The following is a 26875-nucleotide window of genomic DNA, read 5'->3' as shown; positions in this document are numbered from 1 at the left end:
TGACTTCCTCTACATAACTCATGTGAATATCAATGATTACAACTTTTACATCAGGTGAGCTGTTAGCTTGTTTACCATTCCAATTACTATAAAAGACATATGATATCACAAATCGTAAAAACACCACCTCATTTCATATAAACCAAATTTACAGTTGAAGAGATGACTACAGAAAAATGTACAACATAACAACATATTTTATTATTAATATGTGCATCATCATTAACTGCAGTATTAAATACTTTTAGTGCCAAAATATTTCTCGTACATATCACGAAATTCCGTGTATATACCACTAACGTCTTGCTTCGTCGGCTGTTTAGGTGTCTCGTTTCTATGTCCACAGTAGCACACGTGATCCTTCCCACAAAACGCTGGTTTACCAAGCTTCATGCATGTTCTAATACATTTTCTTGCTTCGTCCAAGTTAGGACAGAAGTGCGCTATGTGATGCCGTAATGCCGGTCTAGGTTCGTATTGTATATTGGGTTTAACCTTAGCTGTTTTATAGAATCAGAAAATATTATATTAATATTGTTAAGCTCTGCTTATAGTGGGACTATATGGCGCTCTGTTTATTGTCCAGGGTTATTATTATTATTTAGTGTGTATTATTTTAATAATTAATTACACCTAAATGCATTTATAGTAATAATACAAATATCGGTCTGTATGTTTGTTACCTCAATACGACCTCACAACTAAATGGCAGAAAGGATCATAATTAAATTTATAAAAAAATATCTTTTATCTCAAAAATCAGATGAAAACCCTGGCAACACTTTGGTAGCGGTATCCACTTCATATGTAAATTGTGGTTAGACGAAAATAAAAAAATGGCCAACTAAAGGGCTACTAGCACTCTGAAGTTTTATTATATGACTTTAAATCAAGTATTTAGATAAGTTAAAACTGTAAAATAGAATCGAGAATCTCGGTTTGTTTGCGCTAGATTTTTGTTGATCTATCAAAAACTGTACTAATGATACCTAGACAATATTCCTCTATAAGTAACTCTTTACCTTAATTTAACCTTTTTATTTGAGAACTTTAAAAATATAATACTTAGTAAATAGTATATAAAAAGTATCTCGGCTTACGAGTAATTTCTATGTCTTCATCGGAATCAGAATAATCGGCATCCTTTTGCAGTTCTTTTCTACTAGAATAATTTTTACCTGGAATTTATTGTTATAATTAGAACATACTTTTTGACTTTGTGGGAGAACCAGATATTTCGGTTGAAGGGAATAAGTTATATGGTAGTGAAATTACAGGGTATATAAGGATGACTTCGAAATCATTTTAGTTATGGTGAAAAATATATTATTGATAAATATTGGTGACTATACAAATATGAGCAGTGGACAAAACACTTCTCAAGTATACCATCCTTTACCTTAGAACCGTTTCCGATTTTTTTTTATTCATTGGCCACTCCTACTCTGTTGTTAATATTATCAAATTATTGCAACAATTAAGAAACTTGCCTATGAGAGGACTAATACAGAAACATTTTCCAAAAGCACAGCCGTGGTGACCACCACATTTGATGTAACATATAATCTTGTAAAAAATATTCCCACATGAATCCTTCTTGTCAAGTGTTCTTAGCGCATCACCAAAATAGTAGTCCATTGATATATCGGAAACTGAAAGCAGAATATGACATCCATAACAAAGTAACTGTTATCATCCAGCCAAATTTTTTAAACGTTATCAAGTATTCACGTCACGTTATCACGGTATCAAGTATCACGTTAGTAAGTATGTTCTATCATGTCTCCGTACCCTGTTCGTACATAAATTCATACACTGACTTATCCTTCAATAGTGACACATCTTATGTAAAAAGCTACTTGACGTCTGAAATATAGGCATCTAATTAAATTGGGGCTAAAATAAATAAGTTTATATCAAAAAGGTATTTATTTACCTCTCTCGACGTTTCGAATAAAGGCGATAGAAATTTAAAAAATCCCAAAGTAAAAAGAAAATCTTAAAATTATCAGTGTCAGTGGAATCCAGTAATAAATAAATTTAAACAAAGTACGGTAGCACTAGTCAATATGCACTTCTTCTCTTTCTACGACAAACTAGAGATGGTAGTTGAAAAAACTGCTGATACTTATAGACATTAACATTGCTAGACTGCAGTCACCCCGTGACCACTGCTGGTAAAACCTAGTCAAAACGTAGAGTAAAAACAAAACTTAAAAGTAAGTACGTCCGATTATGTACTTTAATACGTACAGTACTAATGTCATTTTTATTTATTTCATATTATATTTACCTGCATTTGTTACTGTGAAGATAGATATTAAGCTATAAGATATCAATAACTTTAATAAAACCATTACTGAGACTGTTCATTGGGAATATTGTTCAATAAATGAGTTTTTTAATTTCATATTCGTCACAGTTATGATTCTAGTTAATTTACTAGTTAACGTTATCATCCAACTATAACAAATAGGAGATTTTCATAATTGAAGTTATATTAAAACAGTGCTGTGTTTTTTTATATATTTCGCGATATCTTCCGACAATGTCAACCGAGTTTGAGAATCCCTTTCTCACCCACGCCTTATTTGCACCTAATTCCTATGACAAACAAATATTGATCATTTATTTTTGTCAATTAGTATATATACATATAGCATTTAGGCGCATTTATTACTGAAATCAAATTGAAAAGGTAACCATTGAGGTAATTATTATTTCTATATTTGCAAATATTTGTTATCTGTAGAATGACTGATACTTTTGTCAGTATTAATTTTTTGTGAAACAATATTTATTTATAATTCTTAATACCGCATACATATTACATTACATTACATTATTTGCTAATACAACAGATAAGATAATGTTACTGATACATAGGATCAATTTACAATTTTTTCTTGTTAATAGCCGTTAGCAGCCATTTCCCAAGGATTCTCACCCACTAATCTGTTCTCTTAGTTACTTAATGTAAACATAATAAAACGTGATTTCCTTTCCCCATATTAAAAATTAAGTTTCACCAATTTAAGCTGTTACGATTCAACCAAACGGTCTTTGTAATACTCTTTGTACTCATAGATTATACAAAAGCCGAAGACTAAACTGCAATTCCGGAAAAAAATGCTTTGACGTAGACAGAGACAATAATTGGCTATTAGAGAGGTAATTTCGCTGTTAGTACTGCGGACAAGCCTTCTATTGCCTACAGGCAAGTAACAAGGACATTCATTATTTGTTTGTACATACAACAGTGACTACGGAACCACATAAGGTTGCCTTTTAAAGTAGGTCTTCTATACGATAAGTCTTTTTTAGATATTCATTGATATTTGTATTATTGTTTATATTTCAAATCGAATATCCCGTAATTTTAATACAGATAAGAAACCAAGTTAATTCGAGAGACGTAAAAATAAAATTATCTATCGAATAGTTTCTCTTTATAATATTAACTAGCTAGTCACCCCGGCTCCGCACGGGTGTACATGTATTACACATATAAACCTTATTCTTGAATCACTCCTAACAATGGCTAAAAAATAAATGGCTTGCGTAGTATGCGACCAGACAGCCTAAGAGGCTTCATTTTGTACTATGTATACATACAAATTACAGGCAGGTATCGATGCAATATTTCATCTCGATTAATATTATGTAAGAAAGTATTACAGGATAGACAAAGAAGACAACATATCAAGTAAATAATTAGTTTATTATACAACGTTATAATTTGTTTATCTCATTGGATTCAATTAATATGAAAGCGTATCGATATATATACGTGGTCTGGTGTTTTGAGTCATGTCATGTTCACTAAAATGTCCAGACTTGTGGCGGCGTGGTGGGCCGGGTCATTGGGCTCCCTAAAGTATGGTCGAGCGCAGTGAAGGCTGGCTCATCCGTCATACTCGTGAACGGGTGCTGCTTGTAGGGACTGGTCTGCTCTAATCACTATGTTTTTATGTATTCAAATTTTTTTTTCATTGTAAATTGTAAGTAAGAATAAATTATTTAAAAGAGCAGCACAAATTTCTTGCTTGTTCTTCTTGTGATAAGAAAGAATTTCCGAACGAGCGGTAGACAAAAAAAAAATGTTATGACTATTCAAAAGTGCTTAAATTAAGTTTATTTGAATATATGATTTTCTATTCTATTCTATTCTTTCTTTCTATTATCGATGACAAAAATACTGCAAAAATAATAGAAAATACCTGCATGTTGCATTGTAAAATAGACTCAGTATAAATCCGAAGCAACGAAGCAGATAGAAAGAAATAAGGACAAGTAAGACAAGGCAGCTAGGTTTCTGTAAAATACTTGAGATTTTTATTTTGAGGAGTATTCTATTTTGGATTGTTGAGCTACAAATATTGTTACAACTCTATTTCTAATTTATTTCGAGAACTTCAACTTATATGAAACAATATGTAGTGAGATTTTTTATTTTTTTATTTGTTTATTTATTTCGTATATTTGTAATCCATATCATTTGACGGCCTCGGTGGTCTAGCGGTTTAGCACATCGCCTTACTTCCGATGGTCGCGGGTTCGATTCCTCGCACGGCACAAATATTTGTATTCATGAGTATGATTGTTTGTATCGGTCTGGGTGTTTTCTACGTACATATGTTATGTATGTATTTACGAAAAAAAAATGTATCTATGTATTTATATCAGTATCTAGTACCCATAACACAAGCTTTAGCTAGCTTAATTTGGGTCTAGATGGCGCTGTGTATATTGTCCTGAGATTATTATTATTATTATTATCATGTTAACCAATTATTTATAAACCAGGTTAGTAAAATTTGAACATAAAAACAGGTTAGTTCATATATCTTTGACGGTCTCGGCGGTATTGCGCTGAACTCCGCCTTACTTCCACCGGTATAAACATTTGTATTCATGAGTATGATTGGTTGTATTGGTATGGGTGTTTTTTATATTTGTTATTATTATTATATAGAAAAAAGTGTATATAAGTATTTCTATTAGTCGTTTAGAACTAGTACTCATAACACAAGCCCTGCATAACTTGGGACTAGACGACGCACCGTGAATTGTCCAACGTTATTATTATAATTATAATTATCACTCTCAGCTTCACTCACTTCCACCTCCAGATACACTGGGTCCATAACAGTGTAATTATGTCCGGTGCCTCTGGCGTGGAAAATCCGACATTGCTGCTGTGATAATGACTTATGTAACCTCAATTCTGAACAACCTTTTTGCTTACCAGATAGTAACTGATCATGTCTGTATGATATCACTAATTATGTTAAAAGAACTTGAGGATCATAAGAATCAGAGAGGATATTTGTACAGTCCTCTGCATAGATACCTTAATCTAATTTAATTATATATGTTGCTTTCCAGGCTCTATTTCAATGTATGTAGAAACCCTCGTTTCCACCAGTTTATTTTCTATATCAGGGGAATTATAAAAACTATTATAATCCATTGGGAAATATAGTATACGTGTCAAAATACGACATCAAACAATTCAAGTTATGTCCAATTATACTAAAGTCTAAACGAGTCCCCAGTGACCTAAACTTCATTTCCTTGCTTATAGAAAGTGAAGTATTTCTTCTGTACTTTATTTGATGCAATAGAGAAGCGACAAGCGAAATTGCAATAACACACCGTCATAACTCCTTTCTAAGATGAGTTTTGCATTTACCATAATATCGACAGTCACTCAACTGTCGATATTGTGATAAACGCAAAACTTGACATGTTCATATTTGCTACATATTTGAATGTAACATGGCAGAGAGCGATCCTATGGCATACGTGAAAATGCATACGAAAATATTTGTTATCTATTCGAAGACGGTTATGGTGAAGGAAAACTAACGAAAGGAATGCCATAATCCAATTGCAGCAGTCTGAAAAAGCACTAAGTGAGTACTTCATGTCTTACTCGAAGAGTGAATTTTTTTTTTCTTTACCATAGACATAACTGAGAGGCGTCGGCGGAAAAATAAACATAATTCTAACAGACGTCACCAGATAAATTAAAAAAAAGATTCAAGTATGTCTGTATTCAGTCATACCCCACTTGTTGGTGAACCACCAATGATTTCCAGTACTGCGCAGAAATTTTTAACAATATTTTTAATTGTTTTAAATATCAGTAGTTTCGTCAATATTGCGAAATGTTGTTCAAAATTACAACCAAAAAATAAACATTATAAAAATTACTAAAATAATACCATATACAAGAATAAGCCTAAATGTTAGCAGATATTCGGTAACATGTTTGTTAATATGTATAGTTCATTCATTGATAATTTAAGAAGTCGCACTCTTGTCGGTGAAGCTCTTGCCATTTTTTACGATATTTTGTCAATCTCTTTAATTATTAATACGACACGACTCCAACTTTTTCATTAATCTGCTTGATATAGTTATGTCTTGGTCATCCCCTTTCTCTCTTTCCTTCTATTTTTCCTTAGATAATAAGTTCATCGTGTCATATCAAGTGCCCCAACATTTTCCCCAGTAATTCTCAATAATATTTATGATCTGTCTCTTTTCTTTAACCCTTCTTGTGGATAAAATGGGTAGTAACCACTATTAATAGAAAACTAGTCAAAATTTTATCCTTCAAATCAAACTTATGATCATTATGTAAAGCGATAAATTTTAAAAGATATTTAATGAAAAATGTCATTATAAGCTCATTAGTTTTTTCGCTAACTCTTGTTAACTGGGCCAAGCGATAAAGTAACGACGCTCTTAATGAACTCTCGCTGTAAACTGTTCCGGAAGTTCTCAACTAGTTCATGAAAGTTTGGCATTAACATTTCTGGAATATTTTTTTTCATAAATCCCAATGCGGAGATATCGTAAACTAGAAAATCTTTTCAATAGTTCGTGGGAATCTTTTCATTTTCTGTGACGATCATTATAATAATATTTATGGCTTTGTTTATTTGCAATATTTACTGCTTTCTTTTTTTAATTCAATACCAATACAAACGGTATTGGTATTGAACTAAAAAGTCGGCTCTTATCATGAATTATGTAACCGTAAAATAGAAGAGATTTCCTTTATTTTACACATACTACATATAATTTTAAATAATATAAAAGTTTGACGATGTTCTTTCTACTACTCTTCATTGTTTTTAAATTTTTTACTTGAAGTAATTCTTTGAATTTAGTATAGTAAACTCAAGAGCTCAGTTTCTAAGCATTATCGGATAGCATTGAAAGTGAACAGGAAATATAACTTCAGTAAATTGTCCTTATGATGAAGTTAAGAATATATTACCAATTTCTATTATGTTCAAAACTACACGGGCACAAAAGGATATGTTTCATATAATATGATACTCATATACTAACAAACAGTTCAATGATTGGAAGTAAATTTAATAATTACATGTTAGAATACATTCGTATGTTTTCTATGGCTTCTTAGTGGAAGTTAACATATTGGTTGTTAAATAAGAAGCTAAATAAACTGTCTTCTATTAGGTAGTTTTTTAACCAACCAAGCAATTGTATAGCAGTGTAAAATATTTTCTATAAAGTCTCTTACTTCTAAGAATAATTACAAAGTGCCGATGCATAGAAAATGATAACCCTTGATATGAACACCTGTTGTCACATGTATTTTGTGATCTCCGTGATTGTAATCTTATATAAGGACGTCGATTATCACCTACGATGGTAAGTAATAACCGACCCAATCTCATAAGAAGGGAAATCAGCTTGTTTGCTATTTTATCTCTATATCTGGAAGAGATAACTTTTTAACGATAAAGCCGCCCGTTATTACCTCTTTGTCTCATTGATTATTGTGTTTTATTATTATGTGTGTTTATATTTTTATACATAATTATGTTTGTAAGTGTATTTCCTGCGAGAGGAACAATAAAGATTCTCATTCATTTTATTTATACTCGTATAGGAAAAAGGATGAAATAAAGGATGTGTATAATAAGAAAGTAATCTCAGATATGTCGACTTGTAGCTATGAGAGAAAAACGAGAAATTGCCTTTTATATTGTAAAATCTTAAAAAAATTAAGTATTCTATAAAGTATAACTTACCGACCGCAGAGACTCAGACGAACGAAACACCTGTTGATAATTCTTAGTGGGTGGTTGAAATATTGCATCCCTTACATAGTCTTTTGTACTTTTAATAAAGGAGACATTTAAGGCCAAGTATCAGTCTAATAATTATAATTAAAATAATATATGAAGTAAATTATTCATATTTAGACCCGGTTAACAATATAAATAATATACATATAGGAATATTTATGAATCACACGAGACAGAATAGAATGGAAAAGATTACAGAAAATCTTTGATTGGAAGCAAGCAGGCACCAAGATCTATGAGATATAATGTAAACAGAAAAAAAAAAATTAAAATGTTGCGTCTGAATAAAATGCTACATATAAAAAAAGAATATTTATGTATTTATATGTATATACATTCTTATTTTAATTATAGTTAATCTAAGTTATGATTAGGAACCTTCTAAAACTTCTATAAACAATCTCTTAAGAAAAATGTGGGTGTAATGAATGTAAAAGGTTGGAAATCTATTCTATATCTTCAGTTGTAAAAATACATACTTGAAAAAGAAGTAGTATATGTTATCGTATGTTACGCAATACATATGGTTTAGACGCTAATCAACACAGACAATATGTCTATATGTACATATAAGATTAGTACCATATCATAATGATATGTCCTATCTTTATTATATGCTATAATACTAATTTTGACAATGACTAACAGACGAAGGGAAAATTTATCATATTAACTAAAAACAATATTTCAAGTATAGATATAAGTTAGTATACAACCTGAACCGAATGTGAGAAATATTATTTCCCAAATTAGAGCAACGAAAATCACATCCATACCAGGTTAATTATTAACTATTTAATGTATGGACCATTGTACCAACTCGGTCGTTACTTGTAAAGAGTTCGTTTAAAATTTACATTATTTAGACATTATTATTTAATGCATTACTATTTCTACAACTTAATACATACATGTGTAAGTATATGCGTAGTTATGTCATACATAGATACATGTGGTTGCTACTAAACTACTTGCATTAATTATAATCAAAACCTCAAATGACGGTCACCATTGTATATGACTATACGAAAATTTATATATATATATATATATATATAATTCTGTGTCTTTCTACAAGTTCTTATAATATATATTTAAGATATACATATTATATAAATACTAATTCATATTTTTTGTCATCAACCGTCTAACAGCGTTCTCTCCTTAACAAAGAAGCTTATTAAAACAGTCATCTCGAGAGAAATGGCTTTCATAAAACATAAGAAAAAACAGTTCTATTAGCTAAATTGACTGCAGCATACATTAAAAATAAAGCTGAATAATCAAAATTAATTTTTCTAGAATTATACAAGCGGTTACCCGTTGTTTCTGTCACACAAAAATTTTAATAAACGTTACTTTGGAAATATCTAAAAAGTTTGTAATTGTTTTTTTAATAGCGACTACAGATTATTAATCGACATTACATGATATTAATTCTAAATTTCAGACACTTCCAAAAACATTTATGTGAGAGTCTTTATGGATAGTGGTATATAACTATCAACTACACACATATATGTATATATATATATATATATATATATATATATATATATATATATATATATATATATATATATATATATATTCACGTGGCATCTCTCTTGAATTGCAACATCAACATATGCCTTCGTAATTGGAGATAATTTTATTTCTCTGTATTTAAACCATCGTAAGGCAAACTAATATACCTATTCCTATAGGATTGTTTGCTATTTGCAAATTTACATTAATGGGAGCTTGGCAGATGACTGTGCATAAAGTCTACCTCTTGTGTCTAGATACCACTATATCTACCTAGAAATTAGTATTATAAAATGTTGTACATTTTTCTTTATTTAATTAGAAAGGCAAACAAGTATACTAGAGGTTCTGAAACTTTTTTTGCCGTAGACCCCTTGCCATATTTTTCGGTTTTGGATAGACCCCCTATTCTTACCTGGTATTTATTGTTTGTAAATTTCTAACTGTTGTAAATTTTAAAGTAAAAACAACAAGATGACCGCAATCGTAGCCCCTTGCAGTTTATCATAGACCCCTGGGGGTCGATATAAACTACTTTGGGAATCACTGAAGTAGACTGTCCACCAAATTACAACTATGGACGTCACGTTATCAGATGACCACTCATGCGTTGCTATTGCGAAGTTGCTATTGATAAGTGTTAGGAAGTTAGAAGAAAGTAGAAAAGTTAAGAAGCATTGAACAGACCATATTATGAATTTATATCAAAATATATGTAAAAGGTCTAAATCTTTCCAGTCAATATTATCAAAACTAAGACCTTGCACCTCATGCTTTTTAAGAATAAAAAGCATGTAATTTCACTGCCTTATACTATTATGCCTTCAACCAAAACACAGCTTACTAAGCAAGCTGCTTGGCAGTTGAAATAGATAGCTGGATATACTCAAGCAGACAACTTTCAACAAAATCTACCTCAAATCGATTACTTACCTTCGGATGGAATCGGAGACACAAATTTTCCGAAATACTTCCAGTATCTAGTTCTCCATTTCCCCGTAAGAACCCGTAAGTAATCCGCCATTTTCTCGTAACCTTTATGAAACTCAAGCAAATGAATGAACTTTGGGAAGTAATTAGAACAAAACTAATTTTCGAGTCTTCAACATTTGACGGGTCAACAAAGAGTGATGTTTACACCAACTTTCTATTGATGATATTTATGAATGCCGTTTCATTTGTGAAGAGTTTTATTTAAAAGGATAATTACACATTTTCGTATGAATAAACATAATTTAACATTTTCCGGCAAAATATTTTCCTTAGCTGGTTTTTAGTAGTTTATCACAGTAAAAAAAGATTTAATTATTGTTCGCAGTTAACACTGCTTGAGAATATTCAATAATATTTACATACTTTTAATAATTTTGGTAAGTACATGGCGTTGTAATGTAACCTAGTATCATTTAATTAAAATATAATTATTATAATTTGTTAAAAATTAAATACAAAGATTTTAAATAAAATACAAGTCTTGAATTATCTTAGATATGGCTATTAGTATACAACTGTGTTTAAGTTTTAAATTACGTCATTACTGTTGATACAATTTCCGAATATTTTAATTAAAAATAGCAATTGTTTTTTTAAATATGTCATACTAGCTGTGCTCGCGGTTTCAACGGCATTTGTTATTTTGATTTATAAGCTATATTACTGTAAATTTTCATCAAAATTCGTTTAGTAGTTTCTGCATGAAAGAGTAACAAATATCCATCCATACATTCATACTCACAAACTTTCGCGTTTATAATATTAATAATATTTTACCACACGCGTTATCAGTTACTATCAAATAATTATTTATTTAGATATATATAGACAGATATACCTGCATTTGGCACTTATGGAATTTGTTAATTCCTGATTCTATGGAAATTTCCAAAATTCCTTAGCGAATACCTGCGTCTTATAAATGTTATGAAGCCGTGTATAAAATAGGATGTTATCGGCTCAGTTATATATATTACAATAATATTCTTCTGTAATTATATTTAAGTTTATATGATTGAATAAAGTTAGAATCGGAGAGAGGGTTAGAATAAAATATTTTACTAAAGATTATTTTTTTTATATGTAAATATTAAGTGGCAAATTTGCTTTTCTTTTTCAATTTCTTATATATATATAATGTTTTTCTTATATATGTGTGTTTATTATTTTGTTGTGTGTTGAAGTTGAAAATAAATTTCTATCTATTTATTAAATAGGAACGAAGAGATGCCTGATGTTAACAAAAAAAAAATACTCTTAAGAAATCGATCCTGGTTAGGATGAGCGATTTGTTATTTGTTAGATTATTTTCTTGATTTAGACGAATCGTCCATCAAAAATATTTCAGAAATATTTGTATAAAAATTGTATTAGTTAAAAACATGATCATTTATAATGTTTACTACCTTTGTCAATGGTACCTATTTCCAATCTATCACTAAAATAAGAATACAATTTACGTGTTTCAGAGTTCATGTAAGTCAAATAATATGTACAATAAAGCAAATCTTCCAATATTAATGTTCAAGGAGTAACATTTTTCACAATTTTTTTGATGTAATTTATTTACATTTAATCTTCTAACAGGTAGTAGTAGTAAACCATTTAATACGCCATTGATACTAATAAAAAAAAGGAAACAATAAAAGTTTTTTATTAACAAATTAAAATTAAATACATATATTTACAGTGAATAGGGCTTTCTTGTGGCAATGTATGACTTAACGCCGGGGAGTGATCGAATCTTGTTGAGTAGAGCTACAATTGTAGGGTAACCTTTCTCCACTTCCGCGTTAAGGAAAAGATTTGTAGTTTCTACGATGCCAATGAGAATGAAGTCAGCCCAGCTCAACTGTAAAAGTAAAATAATTTCTTATCAGTAATAATTTTGTGTTAAGAAAATTTAGAACAATATAAGAGAGGAAATCTTTAAATTCTATGGATTAACCGTGTCCTTCCAGGTCCATCTTCGTGCTTATCCCGAGAACTTAGAATAGTAGTAGAATAGAATGAATTTTTAAGAAGAAAGAAAGAAAAACATTTATAGACAACCATTATTAATGTACATGCATATATATACATACAAATAATATACATACATATATATGTTTTAAAAGCTACAATGGCAAACAAGTGATGACCCACCAGATGGAAAACGTTATCTGTAGACTTATAAAACACCACTGACATAACATGGAAATAAGAGACGAGATATTAGTATTCCATGGATTCACCGCGTAGGTGCCAGATTCAGGTCTATCATGTGGCAGAGAGAGAAAATTCGTGCATATCCTAAGAATTGTGTCAAAAGTGTAGGATAGAATGAGAAAAACACCACTAAAATAACAAAATATAAATTGGTCCTATTTTTTAGATATTGAGAAAATTAAAAAAATCTTACCTTTCCACCAAAATATCCATTATTAGCTTTAAGTTCCTTTTCAAATCGTGAGAAATAGAATACTACGGTTTCAGTTAAGATTTCTTTTCTTACTGCTTCCTTTGCGGCCGCGTCTTTTTCTCTTATATATTGACCGACCTCTGTAATTTAACAAAATTCATATTACTAGTAGACCATCATTAACTTAAATTATAAGTTTATACATTAATGAGGTTCTATTGTCAAAAACTATACTTCTATGCCTGTGTGTATCAAATACATGGGTATATATCACATACAAATACGTGTGTAATGTTTTTCTATTGATTTATTGTATTTATTATACACAATTAAAAAGTATATTAGTATCCTTCTCTACACAGGTATAAACAATAAATGTACGAAATTTCATACACCTCCGTCCTCACAATTTTCGTAAAAAAAGAGGTGCCAAGATTTTGTTTCTTTCAGTATGTTTGAATGATTACATATACTTACTGCTCCAGAAATCGTAAATGTTGAATACGGCGGCATCCAAAACAGCCTGGTCCCAAGGATCTGATGGCAGGAGATTCGCCTTCACGGCCACATAACGGGCTATAGCCAAGGACTGATTCAGGCTACGGTTACCCTCTTGATACAGTGGTAATTGACCATACGGCAAAGCTGTAAAGTGCAATAGGTATTTAGTGAAATGGTTTTTATGTGATAGTGTAGGTTTTTGTGGTATATAATTTAATACTGTTTTAAGTCTAATTATGTTTGCATATTGCTGTTTTATTTTATTCTAATTTATTAAAACTTTAATGCATAAATACGCAAATAAAGGTGGTCATACCATGTGGCCTTAACACCTTGAGACATTTTCTATCTGTCTACAGTAAGACAAACAGAGAGTATATCTTGTGGGCAGTAGATTAAAAAAAAAGTTAAAAACACTAAACATCTATTCTATTAAATACTAATAATAAGTACATAATATATTACTTTATGCATATAATTAAACTACTTTAACATTATATATTTTAATAATTAAATATAATCATACATTTACAATAATATAATTCATAGTTAATTTAAAATAGTCATAAGTTTTCTTATCGTTAATCTGTTTATGAAACTAAATAAAAAATATATATATTTGTATGTGTTATAGCAGTCGTGTTATATTATATTTTTAATCATCACAACCAAACGGCCGAATGTTCATAAAATTTAAGTCAAATTCGAGTAGAATTATCACGAGGACTGACATTATCTCAAAAGCAGACCAAATCGGGTGAAAAGTTAGTTTTATAATTTATTACATCCTAATATGGTTAATCCGTCCATACTAATAGTAATATTTGAAATCGTATAAAATAGACTGTATCACGAGAACTGACATCGGCATCTTTTACCACAGAAAAAAGGTAAAGATATTCGCGTTTCGTTTTGCGGGTTGCAACTAGTATTATAATTATAATTGTTTAACATGAAGTTACCGGTAGCATAAAATAATAATACTGGTAGTTGGTAGGTATAAATGACTACTTACAATCTTTCACACTCTGAATAGGCCAACTGCTCCTATCATATCGGACGTCTTCGAATTTTTCACCGGAATAATATAAAATGTACCTTATAGATTCACCCAAACCGTTCAAATCGAAATACTGTAATTTCTTTGCCATATTGTCAATGTTGCGATCAGAATGTATATGCCAGTATAGTACCAAGAATGTATCTTTATATAGACTTATCTTGTTTGTATGCACAAGTAACGATATCATGTTTATCGTGTCATTGTGTAATATTTGGGACCATCCGCGAAGATGATAAGGTTCGTTATCGGGTGGCATGACTGACCATATTTTTATATTAATTTTATGAAAACATGGTATGTTGAATGTAGCTTAATTTTTTCGATTAATTTATGGTGGCTATTTGTGTGGTGACGCAATTAGAACACAATGTACCTACATACTGTACACTGAATACAAGCGACTAGGGGAAAATATTAAAAACTAACTTACCCGCGCAACTTCGTCTGCATCACACTTACTTGATATTTAGGGTTATATTTCGGCCAATTTACATATATCTTTATAAATTATAGCCTATGATATATAAGCTATATTGCTGTAAAGTTTCATCAAAATCTGTTCAGTAGTATTTGCGTGAAAGAGTAACAAACGTCCTTCCATCCATCCACAGTCACAAACTTTAAGAAATAATACTGGTATGATATAGTTGGATATATTCAATTTTTTTTTAATTTTTCCCTTTGCTGGTAAAAGCAAAGACCCCACTTTATACGGTCATTGTGCCTGTGGTGATTGACAATGATTTCAACTAAAAAGAACTAACAACTTACACATTAAAAAAGAAACTTTATATAGCATAGCTGTAAGTTTAAAGTTAGTATGAAAATATTAAGAAACATATGTTATAACGTCAATCTACATATACAAAACTATTTAATCAGCTCCACAATCCTGAACTAACATTGAGGACTGATCTGCTCGAGTTATTATTGTCAATTAAATTGTGCTATAGAGCAGCATGTATATGTATAAAATAATAAAAGACTTTCAACCTATTTGTTTATTAACCACTCTTCATATCTCTGCATTGTATATTATTACTAATAAAAACCTGGGTCACATAATGCGGAATGAAAAATACAGTCTTCTGCAATTAATAATACAAGGAAAAATCCAAAGTTGCCGAAGGCAATGGTTTGGGTTGAGCACCAGGTCCCTTTTCAGGACCGCCGCGGACAAAATAAAGATCGCCATAATGATCGCCAACCTCCGATAGGAGATGGCACCTAAAGAAGAAGAAGAACTAATGAAAAACGATTACTTACATAAAAACATTATTATGTTTGGAGAATCTAACCAGAAATAGACTGTAAAGAGGTGCTGCTTGTCTGATTGCAGACCGGTCTGTTCTGATAAAAATAACTGATTTATTTTGTTACTCAAATAACTAATTATTATTTATGTCAACTTTGCTATTTGGCAGTTTGTATTCCCACTAAAATTCTTAAAAATGTAATTCTATGTGTGATTCTTCTTGTGATGACACTGCATTCCGAATGAGTGGTAGAATAAATAATTTATACTATTCAAAAGTGCTTACATACAGATTATTTGAATAAAGATTATTTCTATTTTTTTCTATTCTGCGTGGGTACCTCAGTCTTACATATTTCAGTCACGAAGCAACTTGCTTACCATCAGGATGCCCGTCAATTTGTTTTCATTCCAATACAACGAAAAAAAATGGACAACTTTAGATGAACAATGTACTTTTTACTTGAGCGTAAAAATAATAGCATTAGTGCAGCAATAGTGAAGAGAAAATTAACATAGTTCACTTCCAAGTTATACCATATTAATTTCGATTTTAAAATGAAATGAAATTTATTTTATTTGCACAAATCAGTTAGATGATGATAATATGCCCAGGTAATAATGATGAATAAATTAATGACATCTCTTTTGGCGGAACATTATTTAAATCTTTCTTTCATTAAAAAGCAAACGAGCATGATGTATCATAAAGGCATATCAGTATGGCGTCACCGTGAACTTGACCTGATAATGAACAAACATTTGTATATTATACATAGCAAATTTCATATTACATTCTCATCCTAAATATTGAACATTATTATTCGTAAAATATAACCTATTATGTGAGACATAAAACTCTTTATTGCCGTTGCCTGGCACCGAGATGGGAATTTTAATGGTGTACCTAATTCTATTGTTGTCTAATTAATGAGGAATTTTATCGATCACGCACCTATTTAACCTCTTAGATAATAAAATAAGATAAATGGCCACTTCATTATAATGTACTTTATGTAATGAATTATTATACCCATAAAAAATTTGGCTACTAATCTGACAGGTTGTTTTTTATACTACGATGGTGGTAAACAAGCTTACATCCCATCTGATGGTAAATGATTATCGTAGCCAAGGAACGCCTGAGACACCAGGGGTGTCACGTCCGCGTTGACTAAACTTAAGTAACCTTAAAATACCCTTCTTGAAAAACCCTATGCTGTAGTCTCGTAAGAAAACCTCAGTAGGTATAGTAGTTTATTCCACAATCTAAGTGTACGCGGGAGAAATATCTCCTCTGAAACCGCACTGCCCGAGACCACTTCGGTTCTAGTGCGTGCGGATGAATTCCTTATCGATGGCCAGCATATAAGTAAGTGGTAACTCATTTCCTTCCTAATAATAGAACATCTTATAAGATACAAATAGTTTTTCTGATTAAATAAAGCCAATTCAGTGTAGGTACTAATTTGTTCATACCGAAATAACGTAATAAGCATAGCATTAGCACCAACGCCGTATAAAGAAAGCATTCGTCAAAGTATGTTATAAGGTTTGTATCCTTTACGAGCAATAAATTCATGCAGACAACAATGACCGTTCGAGATTAGCGTAAAATCAAATATTTAATTTAGATTAACTTTCGAATCTCGGATTACATGCAGTTTTCGATCAGTGGATTTTTTTTAAATGAATTATTTACGAAGGATTGGTAATCCTATTCGTGTGACAGACATGAAAAAAAGTGGTATGTTGTTTAGACGGTAGAAATAATTAAAGGAAGAGATTCCATCTAGATAATATACAGATATATACTTATAAATATCGCTCTTAAAATATATATATATATGTACTATAATAACGTATCTTTCGACCATTGCACTACAAGTGATATTATCAAATGCGAAATTTACTACCAATTCATTATGTAGCTTTTGCAGTAGGTATATAGAAAAATGTTTAGTATAAAAAAGTTAGTCTGCGGACTATATTACCTCCTAATTACCCTTTCCTCTATATTACCACTTATATGTATAAATAGAGATCAAAGAAATAAGCAATACTACATAACGCCGAATTTAAGAATTTATTATGTAAAACAAAACAGTAGTTACAAACAAAGATATAAATATACTTGCAATATTTTCTTATCATATAAATTGAGATAATAATATAGTCAATATGAAATATAATCTATCTCCACCTGTAAATGCCGACAATTTTGTACAAAATCACCCTCTTGTAAAATCCTCTTAGCAATATGTACACTAATCTTTGTGTGAACACCTACCGGTGCAATATGTTCCAATAAATAAACAAGTAAGTATTAGTTGCACACATAAACTGTTGGTTCTAACAACTTTCTTCGAACTAGAGCGTTACTCGGCGCAATAATAAAGTGTTTCCTTAGGCGCAACAAACTACAGCACCGTAAATTACTAGGGTTTCTGTGTTGTCGCCGCAAGTTTACGTGTGGTGCCACTGTACGCGGGTCCAAAGTTATATGCTGCGGTTAGAACTTATGCTCAAGGTAATAAAGTTGAAGTTTATGTGAATTTAGTTTATTGAATCTGTTCTAGTTTGTTTATGTTTAGCAAGCGTAAGACCTTCCTAGTATTATAAACTATGCGTGTTTGCGGTTTTATACCTCACCTCTGATTCTATTTGGAATACTTTGGCAAAATATGTCAGAGCTCGTATCCAACTAAATAAATTTGTAAAACGTAAAACCTCTGGTAATCATATTTCGGGTATTTTAAGAATGATACCGAAGTAATACAATACTAGTTTAAATATTTAAAGATACTCAATCCTATACGTATGCAAATGAATTCCGTTGTTTTTTTGCGCATTTATTATATACTGATGTTTTTGAGAATCTTAAACCTTAAGGTCAACGTGATCTTTCGAAGTATACAGAAATGTTGTTTTTTAAATTATAAAAAACTACCTTACTGACATTTAAAGATAGTCATCTGTTGATCTTAATTTAACCCAGTTTCCGCTCAATAAAGTAATGGAAATTCGTTTTGCGGTATTTGTTTATATATTTCTTATTACATTAAAAAAAGTCTCTTATAGTGTTTAAATTATCATTAATATAATTTATATATTTTCTTCGTAAATAAATTATGAAAGGATTTAATTAATCGTCCGCTGCGACTCGATCCACACATATAAGTACTCTTTTCAACCGCAACCCTTAAGTGGTACAGCAGTAAAGGATCCTGTTTATATGGCCGCTGGTTTCCTAGTATTCCGGGTACGTATCTAACACGGTTTCTAAGTAATTGCTACGAAATACTGACCCAACACCTGTGGACCTCCACGTGTAATATGAACGTTTAATTAGATTCATTTTTCATGTTAAAAGATTTCGAACGCAGGTAGAATCTGTAAAAAGTCGTCAAGCAGATTGTTTCATTGTGTTTCGGTTCAAAACTTAATTAAGGCATTTCAGGTGATTATTCGAGTGTCTATATGTTTGTTGTTGTTATATTTTCACGACTAAGCTACTGAAAGATGTTAAATAAAACAATAGCAATTTATAATGATAATAATTCATATAAGATAAAGAAAAACACATAACTGTATAAGACTATACCTTTGTGTGCAAACAATATTATGTTTTTGTTATGATTTATGACTTGGTCACTAGTTAGTTCATTGTAAAATAATTAATACCTAATAAAGTAATAAGAATTCGGATATCATTTGTATATTAAAATAAAAACATGTAAGATTCATTTCAAATAAATCTTATTGAAAGACGTGTAGATATATTGCATTACTTGGACGGACATAAGATATCTTTTATCTAAATAAAAGCAGTCGAATTCGCGGGTAACTGCTTGTGAAATAATAATAGTAATATCTCAGGACAATTCACACAGCGCCATCTAGTACCAAGTTATGCTACCTAGAGCTTATGTTATAGTTACTAGACAACATTTTGTAAATACATACATATTATACATAGTAAACACCCAGAGCGATAAAAACAATCATACTCATAAATACAAATTATTGTACCGTGCGAGGAATCGGAAGTAATGCGACGTGGTAAATCGCTAAACCACCGAGGCAGTCAAAGTAAATTAAATAATAGGAAAGTAAGTATAAAATTGCGTTACAAAAGTGCGGCTTACTAATCATTCGTGGGCCGATAATTGTAACAGTTAACGTTATTTATTGGCCCCATTACATGAGAGGGATCGAGGGGAAAGCAGCGTGTAATTGATTAAGTACATGGTTCTGCTTATTAGGATTCCGTATACAACGACTCCTATTTCCTTGGTAGTTTGTCCAATTTATTATTAATGTATATATATATGTATACAGTCACGACGACTACATGGGGTAGTCAGAGTCTGTGGGGTTTATGGCGAAAATACACTTACACATAATTGACATTTCATTTTGTATGTAAATAACTAAGCCTAGACAATTACCACAGCGCTATCTAGTCCCATGGTAAGCAAAGCTTGTGTTAGGAGTCCTAGACAACTGATATATTTTTTCATAATTACATACATAATTTACATAGAAAACACCCAGAACGATGAAAACAATAATATAATATTCATAAATACAAATGTTTGCATCATACGAGGAATCGAACCCGCGACCATCAGAAGTAAAATGTTATGCTAAACCGCTAGAACACCGAGGCCTAATTTGAAGTAATAAACCACTAGGCTACGATGTTCTCAAATTATTATTATTAATATGTATGAACATTGTATTTAGTTTTGATGATGTTTTGTATGTACAAAATTAGTAAATGCAAAATTTTTAAATAAGATTAAAACTCATTTATGGTAATGGGTATTCAATTCTCTGATAAGCTACGAAAGGATTTTCTGGAATGATAAACGTGCTTTCCGGTAAAGGAAATACTGATAATAAACCCACAAATAATCACAGAGGCAGAACAGCCGTAGACTGCCGCGTTGTATTCAGAATATATACAGCGAATTGTGGACATGTAAAGCATTTCTTTTACCATGACGGTGATTTTAAATATCTTTGACACTACTCTTTAATTTATAAAAAAAAGTAAGTGATTAGTATGACCTAACCATCCATGAATAATAAATACTTTTGAGTAATAGTATTTTGTGCAATGACCCATAATTTTATAGAGTTTAAATTCAATTTATAACATTTAGTTATATATATATAATATTCAGTTGAAATTAAGTATAATATAGTAACCCTTTTTATTGTTATCATTATAATATTTATGTTGTATTTTTCTTTTTTTAATTTATTTTATTGTTGTACGTTGATCGCATTCTTTTAAAACTTGTAGTTTTTATTTTAGACCACTAGGCTCATTATGTAATTATTTAAAAATATTCGACACTCAATATCTATTTGTAAAAATACGTATATTTATATAACGACTCTGTGTAGCGAAAATAATGGGGGAAAATAATATTACGCCAATTAATATTATGTTGAATATATAGAGAAATTATTAAAAGTAATATTTTTTTTTATTGCAAAATTAATCATGACAACTTTTATTTCATACTAAATTTTGATTGCCACATAGTCTGAGCCATGTAAACCATACTGTTCCTATAACCATTTACATGAACAAAATCGGAGACGGCCTAAATTGCGTCGCTGTAACCCCCACAATGCAGATGGCTTTGTACGAAATCACTTTCATCACAAACTATCAAATATGCACCCTAAGCTTCCTTATCTAACACTATCTACCTCCCCCTTACCATGCAACGTAATGTCTACCGAAGTTCTCTTTAACTTTTCAGCTTATTATATTTCATTGCTGCACGTTATCTAGACATTATTTCTTTATGTTTGAAAATCAAGCAATGGTTGACGCGATGGTAGATATGGTAGAAGTTATGAAACTCATCAACGTGTGAAGTGACGTGCGTTGATGTTATCGATATTATGTTCTTTCAACCGCATGCATGGGGCGACAGATTTTTTCCCTCAAAGGCTAGCCGATAATGTCCATAGAAAAATACCATTGTTTGGTGTTAGGACTGCTCTACTACAAAAGAAGAATCGTGACTTAAGCGACCTCAGAAACAGGAAAGGCTATTGAATCTATTGTTGCCACGACGGTCCAATTAGTTTTTTCTCTATCGACTTTCAATAGGATGTTCGTAATTTGATTGTATTTTTTTATATCATAATATTAATTCTTGGAGTAAAAATTTTAACTAAAATTACGCGAAGATGTATATATATATATCGAGATGGAGTACATAATACTATTTTTTTTTAATTATGGAAACTATTTATTGTGAAATAACATAAGAAATACATTAAATCAACAAATGAAATATTGCACATACTACTACATTCTTTTATGTGGCCGAGTTGTACCCATAAAATAAGCTCTGCTTAGCTTGGGACTAGATGGTGCTGTATGAATTACCCTTAGTTACCACAATATGGGCCGTCAGCCTGGTTAATATTCCATTTATAAATATACTAGTTACTCGCCCCGGCTTTACCCGGGTGTACATATATTATACATATAAACCTTCCTCTTGAATCACTCTATCTATAAAAAAAAACCACTTCAACATCAGTTGCGAAGTTTTAAAGATTTAAGCATATATAGGGCCGGACAGACAGCGATAGCGACTTTGTTTTATACTATATAATGATATTTGGGTGAATCCCAGATAAGATGTTATTATACTAGGGGCATTGATAAGTAGATTTAATGAGTATTTCACATACATGCTATTTAACTATGTACATACATTACTTTTATTTATTTTGTATAATTATGAAATTTGCTGTATAATAAATATATTTATTGGTACTCCGATAAGCGTATTTATTTTTTAATTGTCGGAAACGAGTCATAATGCATCTGTTTCAATAACCGTTATAGTAGTTGTGAAATTTATAGCCTATGTGTTATACTAATGTATAAGCTATAATATTGTAAAGATTAATTAAAATCCATTAATGAGTAACAAACTCTCATATCCACACTCACAAACTTCCCCGTTTATATTAGTAAGATAACAATTCAAGTTTCAAACAATTCAAACAATACAGTTACAAAATACATCAAAATTCACTGTACCCATAACTACGACATAGTTGTCATAGCAATAATTTACCTTATAAGCATTCCATGCTAAAGTCATAAAACAACACCATTTTAGGCTTTACATTAACTTCCTTGCACAAAATGAAAACAATTAGACAAAATCTATAAAAGTAAAGTTTTATTCAAGTCAACTTTACTTTTGTAGTTTTTGTGTGAAAGAGTAACAAACATCCAACCATCAACAATCATAAACTTCCGCATTTATATTAGTAAGATACCGGTATCAAACTATATATTTACAAAATACACTGTACCCATCACTACGCCACAGTTGTCATAGAAACAAATGACCTTTTTAAGCATTCCGTACTAAAGTCATAAAACAACACCATTTTATGACTTCACATCACTTCGTTGCACACAATGAAAACAATTACACAAAATTTGCACACCGAAATTATTTCCAGTCTACCAAAAGTTCTCGTGTCTCTGCTGTGTTGTTGCATTTATATAATGAAGTGTATTTGGCGACTCTACGCTTACAATATTTTCGAGAATTTAGTTTGAGTTTCCTCTACAGCGTTTGATTTAAAGTAATGAAAATCTAGGTAAATTATTTTATTTCTAATATTTCTTTTTATATTTAAAATGACCTAAATTATATGCATATATTACATATTCGATTCCTCTCACGATACAAATATTTGCATCCATAAATATTATTGTAGTGTATATAATAATAATATTAATAATAATAATAAATTTTATTAAGCCACAATCGTGTATCGGTATTAATTCATTTTTATAAACAATATGTTGTGATTGTATGAGCCTGGGAACTGAACTAGGCACGAGGGCTGTATCTCAGTAGACCAGTACTCACCCCTCGGTTGTGCGGTTCTACTTAGATTTACACAGTAAGATTATGGCAATATCTAGTTATCTGTAGTGTGTAACATATTAGGCGAGTATAGTAAATATATATATATATGTAGTAATGTTGTGTGTGTATGTGTGTGTGTGTGTGAACCTGTAATTATATGTAGTAAGTACGTTTATGCAAGTAATAGTTTCTCTGTGTCGTAAATTATCCAAAAGTAATGTATCTGAGCATCAGTTATCCCATAACACAAACTCTCCTTACCTTGGGACTAAATGGTGCTGTGTGAGTTGTTAAGGGATATTATTATTATATTTATTAAAAAATACTAAATAAAATGGTATGTTTTAATTATCTAATTAAGTATATATTTAAAATGACTCAACTTAATAAAATTTCTTAGTGAGAGTACACACAATTTTTAAATGTAACAAAGTAAGAAAACTACCTTCCCTCCTAATCGGAACTGTTTTACGGCAAGCTCCCATGAATTAAAACATAAATTTCCCTATTCAGATCTTTCCGTGAATTATTTAATAAAATATTATTAATATTTCATTTAATATCAAATTTCATCAAAGTAAAACTCGTGAAAAAAATGAGTCTTGAAATAGAGTCATTCTTTATTTGCATACATAAAAACTTATATAGGAAAATATTTTATAAATTATATTTAAAAATTTATCACAGATACACTATAAATACTGTTTCAAGTTTAGATATATATGTTTTTACGGAACATAACTGTCTGGTATCATAATTTTGAAATATTAATGCCCTAACAGCAGAAGATATTGGCACACTTGTGAATTTTATCTATTTATTAATAATAATATTAATCTCAGGACAATTCACACAGCGCCATCTAGAAGTTATGCTATCTAAAGCTTGTGTTACGGGTGCTAGATAACTGATACAAGTACATAGATATTTTTTTGTAAATACATACACATTATACATAGAAAACACCCAGACCGATACAAACAATCATACTCATGAATACAAATGTTTGTGCCGCGCGAGGAATCGAACCCGCGCCCATCGGACGTAAACGTATGCTAGACCGCTAGACCACCCAGGTCGTCTGATCTGAAATGTCTGAAATATCTTTCTATTAGAAGTCAAGTTGTAGTAAAAAATAGTAGTTTTTTGTTGCAAAAAAATATAACTATTTCTTAATAACTGTTAAGTATTGAATACATACTTATATCGTTCGCCAGCTGATGAGATTACATATTTTATGATGTAGGTATTATGGACGTTACAATTTCATAAAAAACATTCTTACAAGAAACAATAAAAATGTAATATAATACAAACAATCTTAGTTATAGGTACTCTTCACTTTCATAAAATGTAAAAATGAACATATGTTACTAGGTACGTGAATGTTATTGATAACAAATTCATATTATGACAAGATTACTTGTATCTTGTTGATATGTACCTACTGCTTGATAAAGATTCGATGACTTGTATAAATATAGTACTTATAAATATACTTGTTATATACAGCGACGATATCCATGGGAACTCGAAAATATTAATAACGTATATACATCTAGAAAAAGTACCTATGTACCTAAATAAAAAAAACATACTAGTATTTATTTGATTTATTTATAACCTCTTTATTGCACCTGCATTACAAAGAACATAAATTATAATGCGATCATATCGCATAAGTAAACTCGTTCAAACTACCTTTGGGTAGAGAAGAGAAGGAAAAAAGTGGTTAGTTAGGCTAGTAAATAGACTAGAAAAAATAATTGTATTCTAAAACAAAATATAAAAGAAACAAAATATTACAATAGTATAAATCTATCTAACCTCTTAGACGTGATTGAGAACATAAAATCATATAGGAGTATGTAAACATTAAAAAAATATACATTCTTATTTATAAAAGAGATTTGGAATTAAATTTTTTAAGTTCTAATTTTGTAACTGTGTATGTATAATTACAAAAACAAAAGTTTTAGTATAACAATTCCCGAACACAAAAAAACTAATAAATTGAAGCTAAGTACCATCTCGATTTTGATGCTGTTATAATGTTTGTAAGTTAACGTGATCAGTTTCAAACAATAAAAGAGCATCAAAATCAGTCAATTCTTTTACGAGCTTAGACGTTTATATACACAAAGAAATACGTCCAACTTATAACACCCATCTTTTTAAGCAGTGATTTAATTTACCACATTTAATTTACACAATTTTATGTATTTACCACAGTTTTACAAGAGAAAAATACTTTTACGTACTAACTAAAGCCACACTAATCTGCACTAAGCTTTATGACAAACAAGCGAGGTCCATTATTCGGACTAATGGAGGACAGAATATGGTATGTGAAATGAAAAACGCCAGTGATGTACCACGTTTTATTTATGAGGCAAAAAGAAGCCATCTCTCTTACTTAATATTATGTACCGTATATTCTGAGAACAAAAAGGCGTCGAAAAATATATTAGAACTAGCTGTTCTCGCGTTGTTGTCCGCGTGGAATATAACTTTATTTTTTAAAAGAAAAGATTGTTTTAAAATAAAAGTAGCCTAAGTTACTCCTCATTATATCAGCTACCTGCCAAAAAATAAATACTAAATCAGTCCAGCCATTTCAGAGATTAGTCGGAACAAACAGACATACAGACAAAAATGGTAAAAAAATGTTATTTTGGTGTAAGTACAGTATTTATATTCATATTATGCATGTAGTAAAAAACGATTATTTCAATATTACAAACAGACACTCCAATGTACAGATTATTTCACAACGGCAACATTCAAGAATGGTTTTTGGCTTGGAATCTTTACATGTCAATGTCTACACAATATGTTGTTAAAATACTTAACATTACATTGTGTGGAAATTATATCCTAAACCTTAATACACAGTTTTCGTATCATCACGATTTTAATACGTATAAATATTTCAAACAAAACTCATGTCAACGTATAGGCAAAGATAATAAAATAAAATACCACCCAAATAAATCACTATTAGTAATTAATAATAAATTAATATATAGTTTATGAATGATCTATTTACAGCATTGGTAGTCT

At 30.5% G+C, this 26875-nt stretch overlaps 2 protein-coding genes across 2 annotated transcripts; both read right to left on the bottom strand.

The window, feature by feature from the left end:
* Positions 1 to 234: 234 nt before the first annotated feature.
* Positions 235 to 10686, bottom strand: LOC131851955 (uncharacterized). Its single transcript, XM_059202513.1, has 4 exons — positions 10596 to 10686; positions 1491 to 1652; positions 1101 to 1178; positions 235 to 500 (listed from the first exon to the last, which is right to left on the bottom strand). The coding sequence occupies exons 1-4, from the start codon at positions 10684 to 10686 to the stop codon at positions 235 to 237; spliced, it is 597 nt and encodes a 198-aa protein (XP_059058496.1).
* A 1653-nt stretch (positions 10687 to 12339) lies between these two features.
* LOC131852004 (glutathione S-transferase-like) lies at positions 12340 to 14711 on the bottom strand. The gene is made up of 4 exons (XM_059202571.1): positions 14573 to 14711; positions 13534 to 13701; positions 13057 to 13196; positions 12340 to 12507 (listed from the first exon to the last, which is right to left on the bottom strand). Exons 1-4 carry the CDS (start codon positions 14706 to 14708, stop codon positions 12340 to 12342), a joined length of 612 nt encoding a protein of 203 aa, XP_059058554.1. The 5' UTR covers positions 14709 to 14711.
* Between the last annotated feature and the right edge of the window lie 12164 nt (positions 14712 to 26875).

This window comes from Achroia grisella, unplaced genomic scaffold, assembly GCF_030625045.1.
Source record: "Achroia grisella isolate CSIRO2021 unplaced genomic scaffold, CSIRO_AGI_Agris_v1 utg821, whole genome shotgun sequence".
Classification (NCBI taxonomy): domain Eukaryota; kingdom Metazoa; phylum Arthropoda; class Insecta; order Lepidoptera; family Pyralidae; genus Achroia; species Achroia grisella.
The sequence above is the reverse complement of the archived record's forward strand: the minus strand, read 5'-3'. Positions and strand labels throughout refer to the sequence as shown.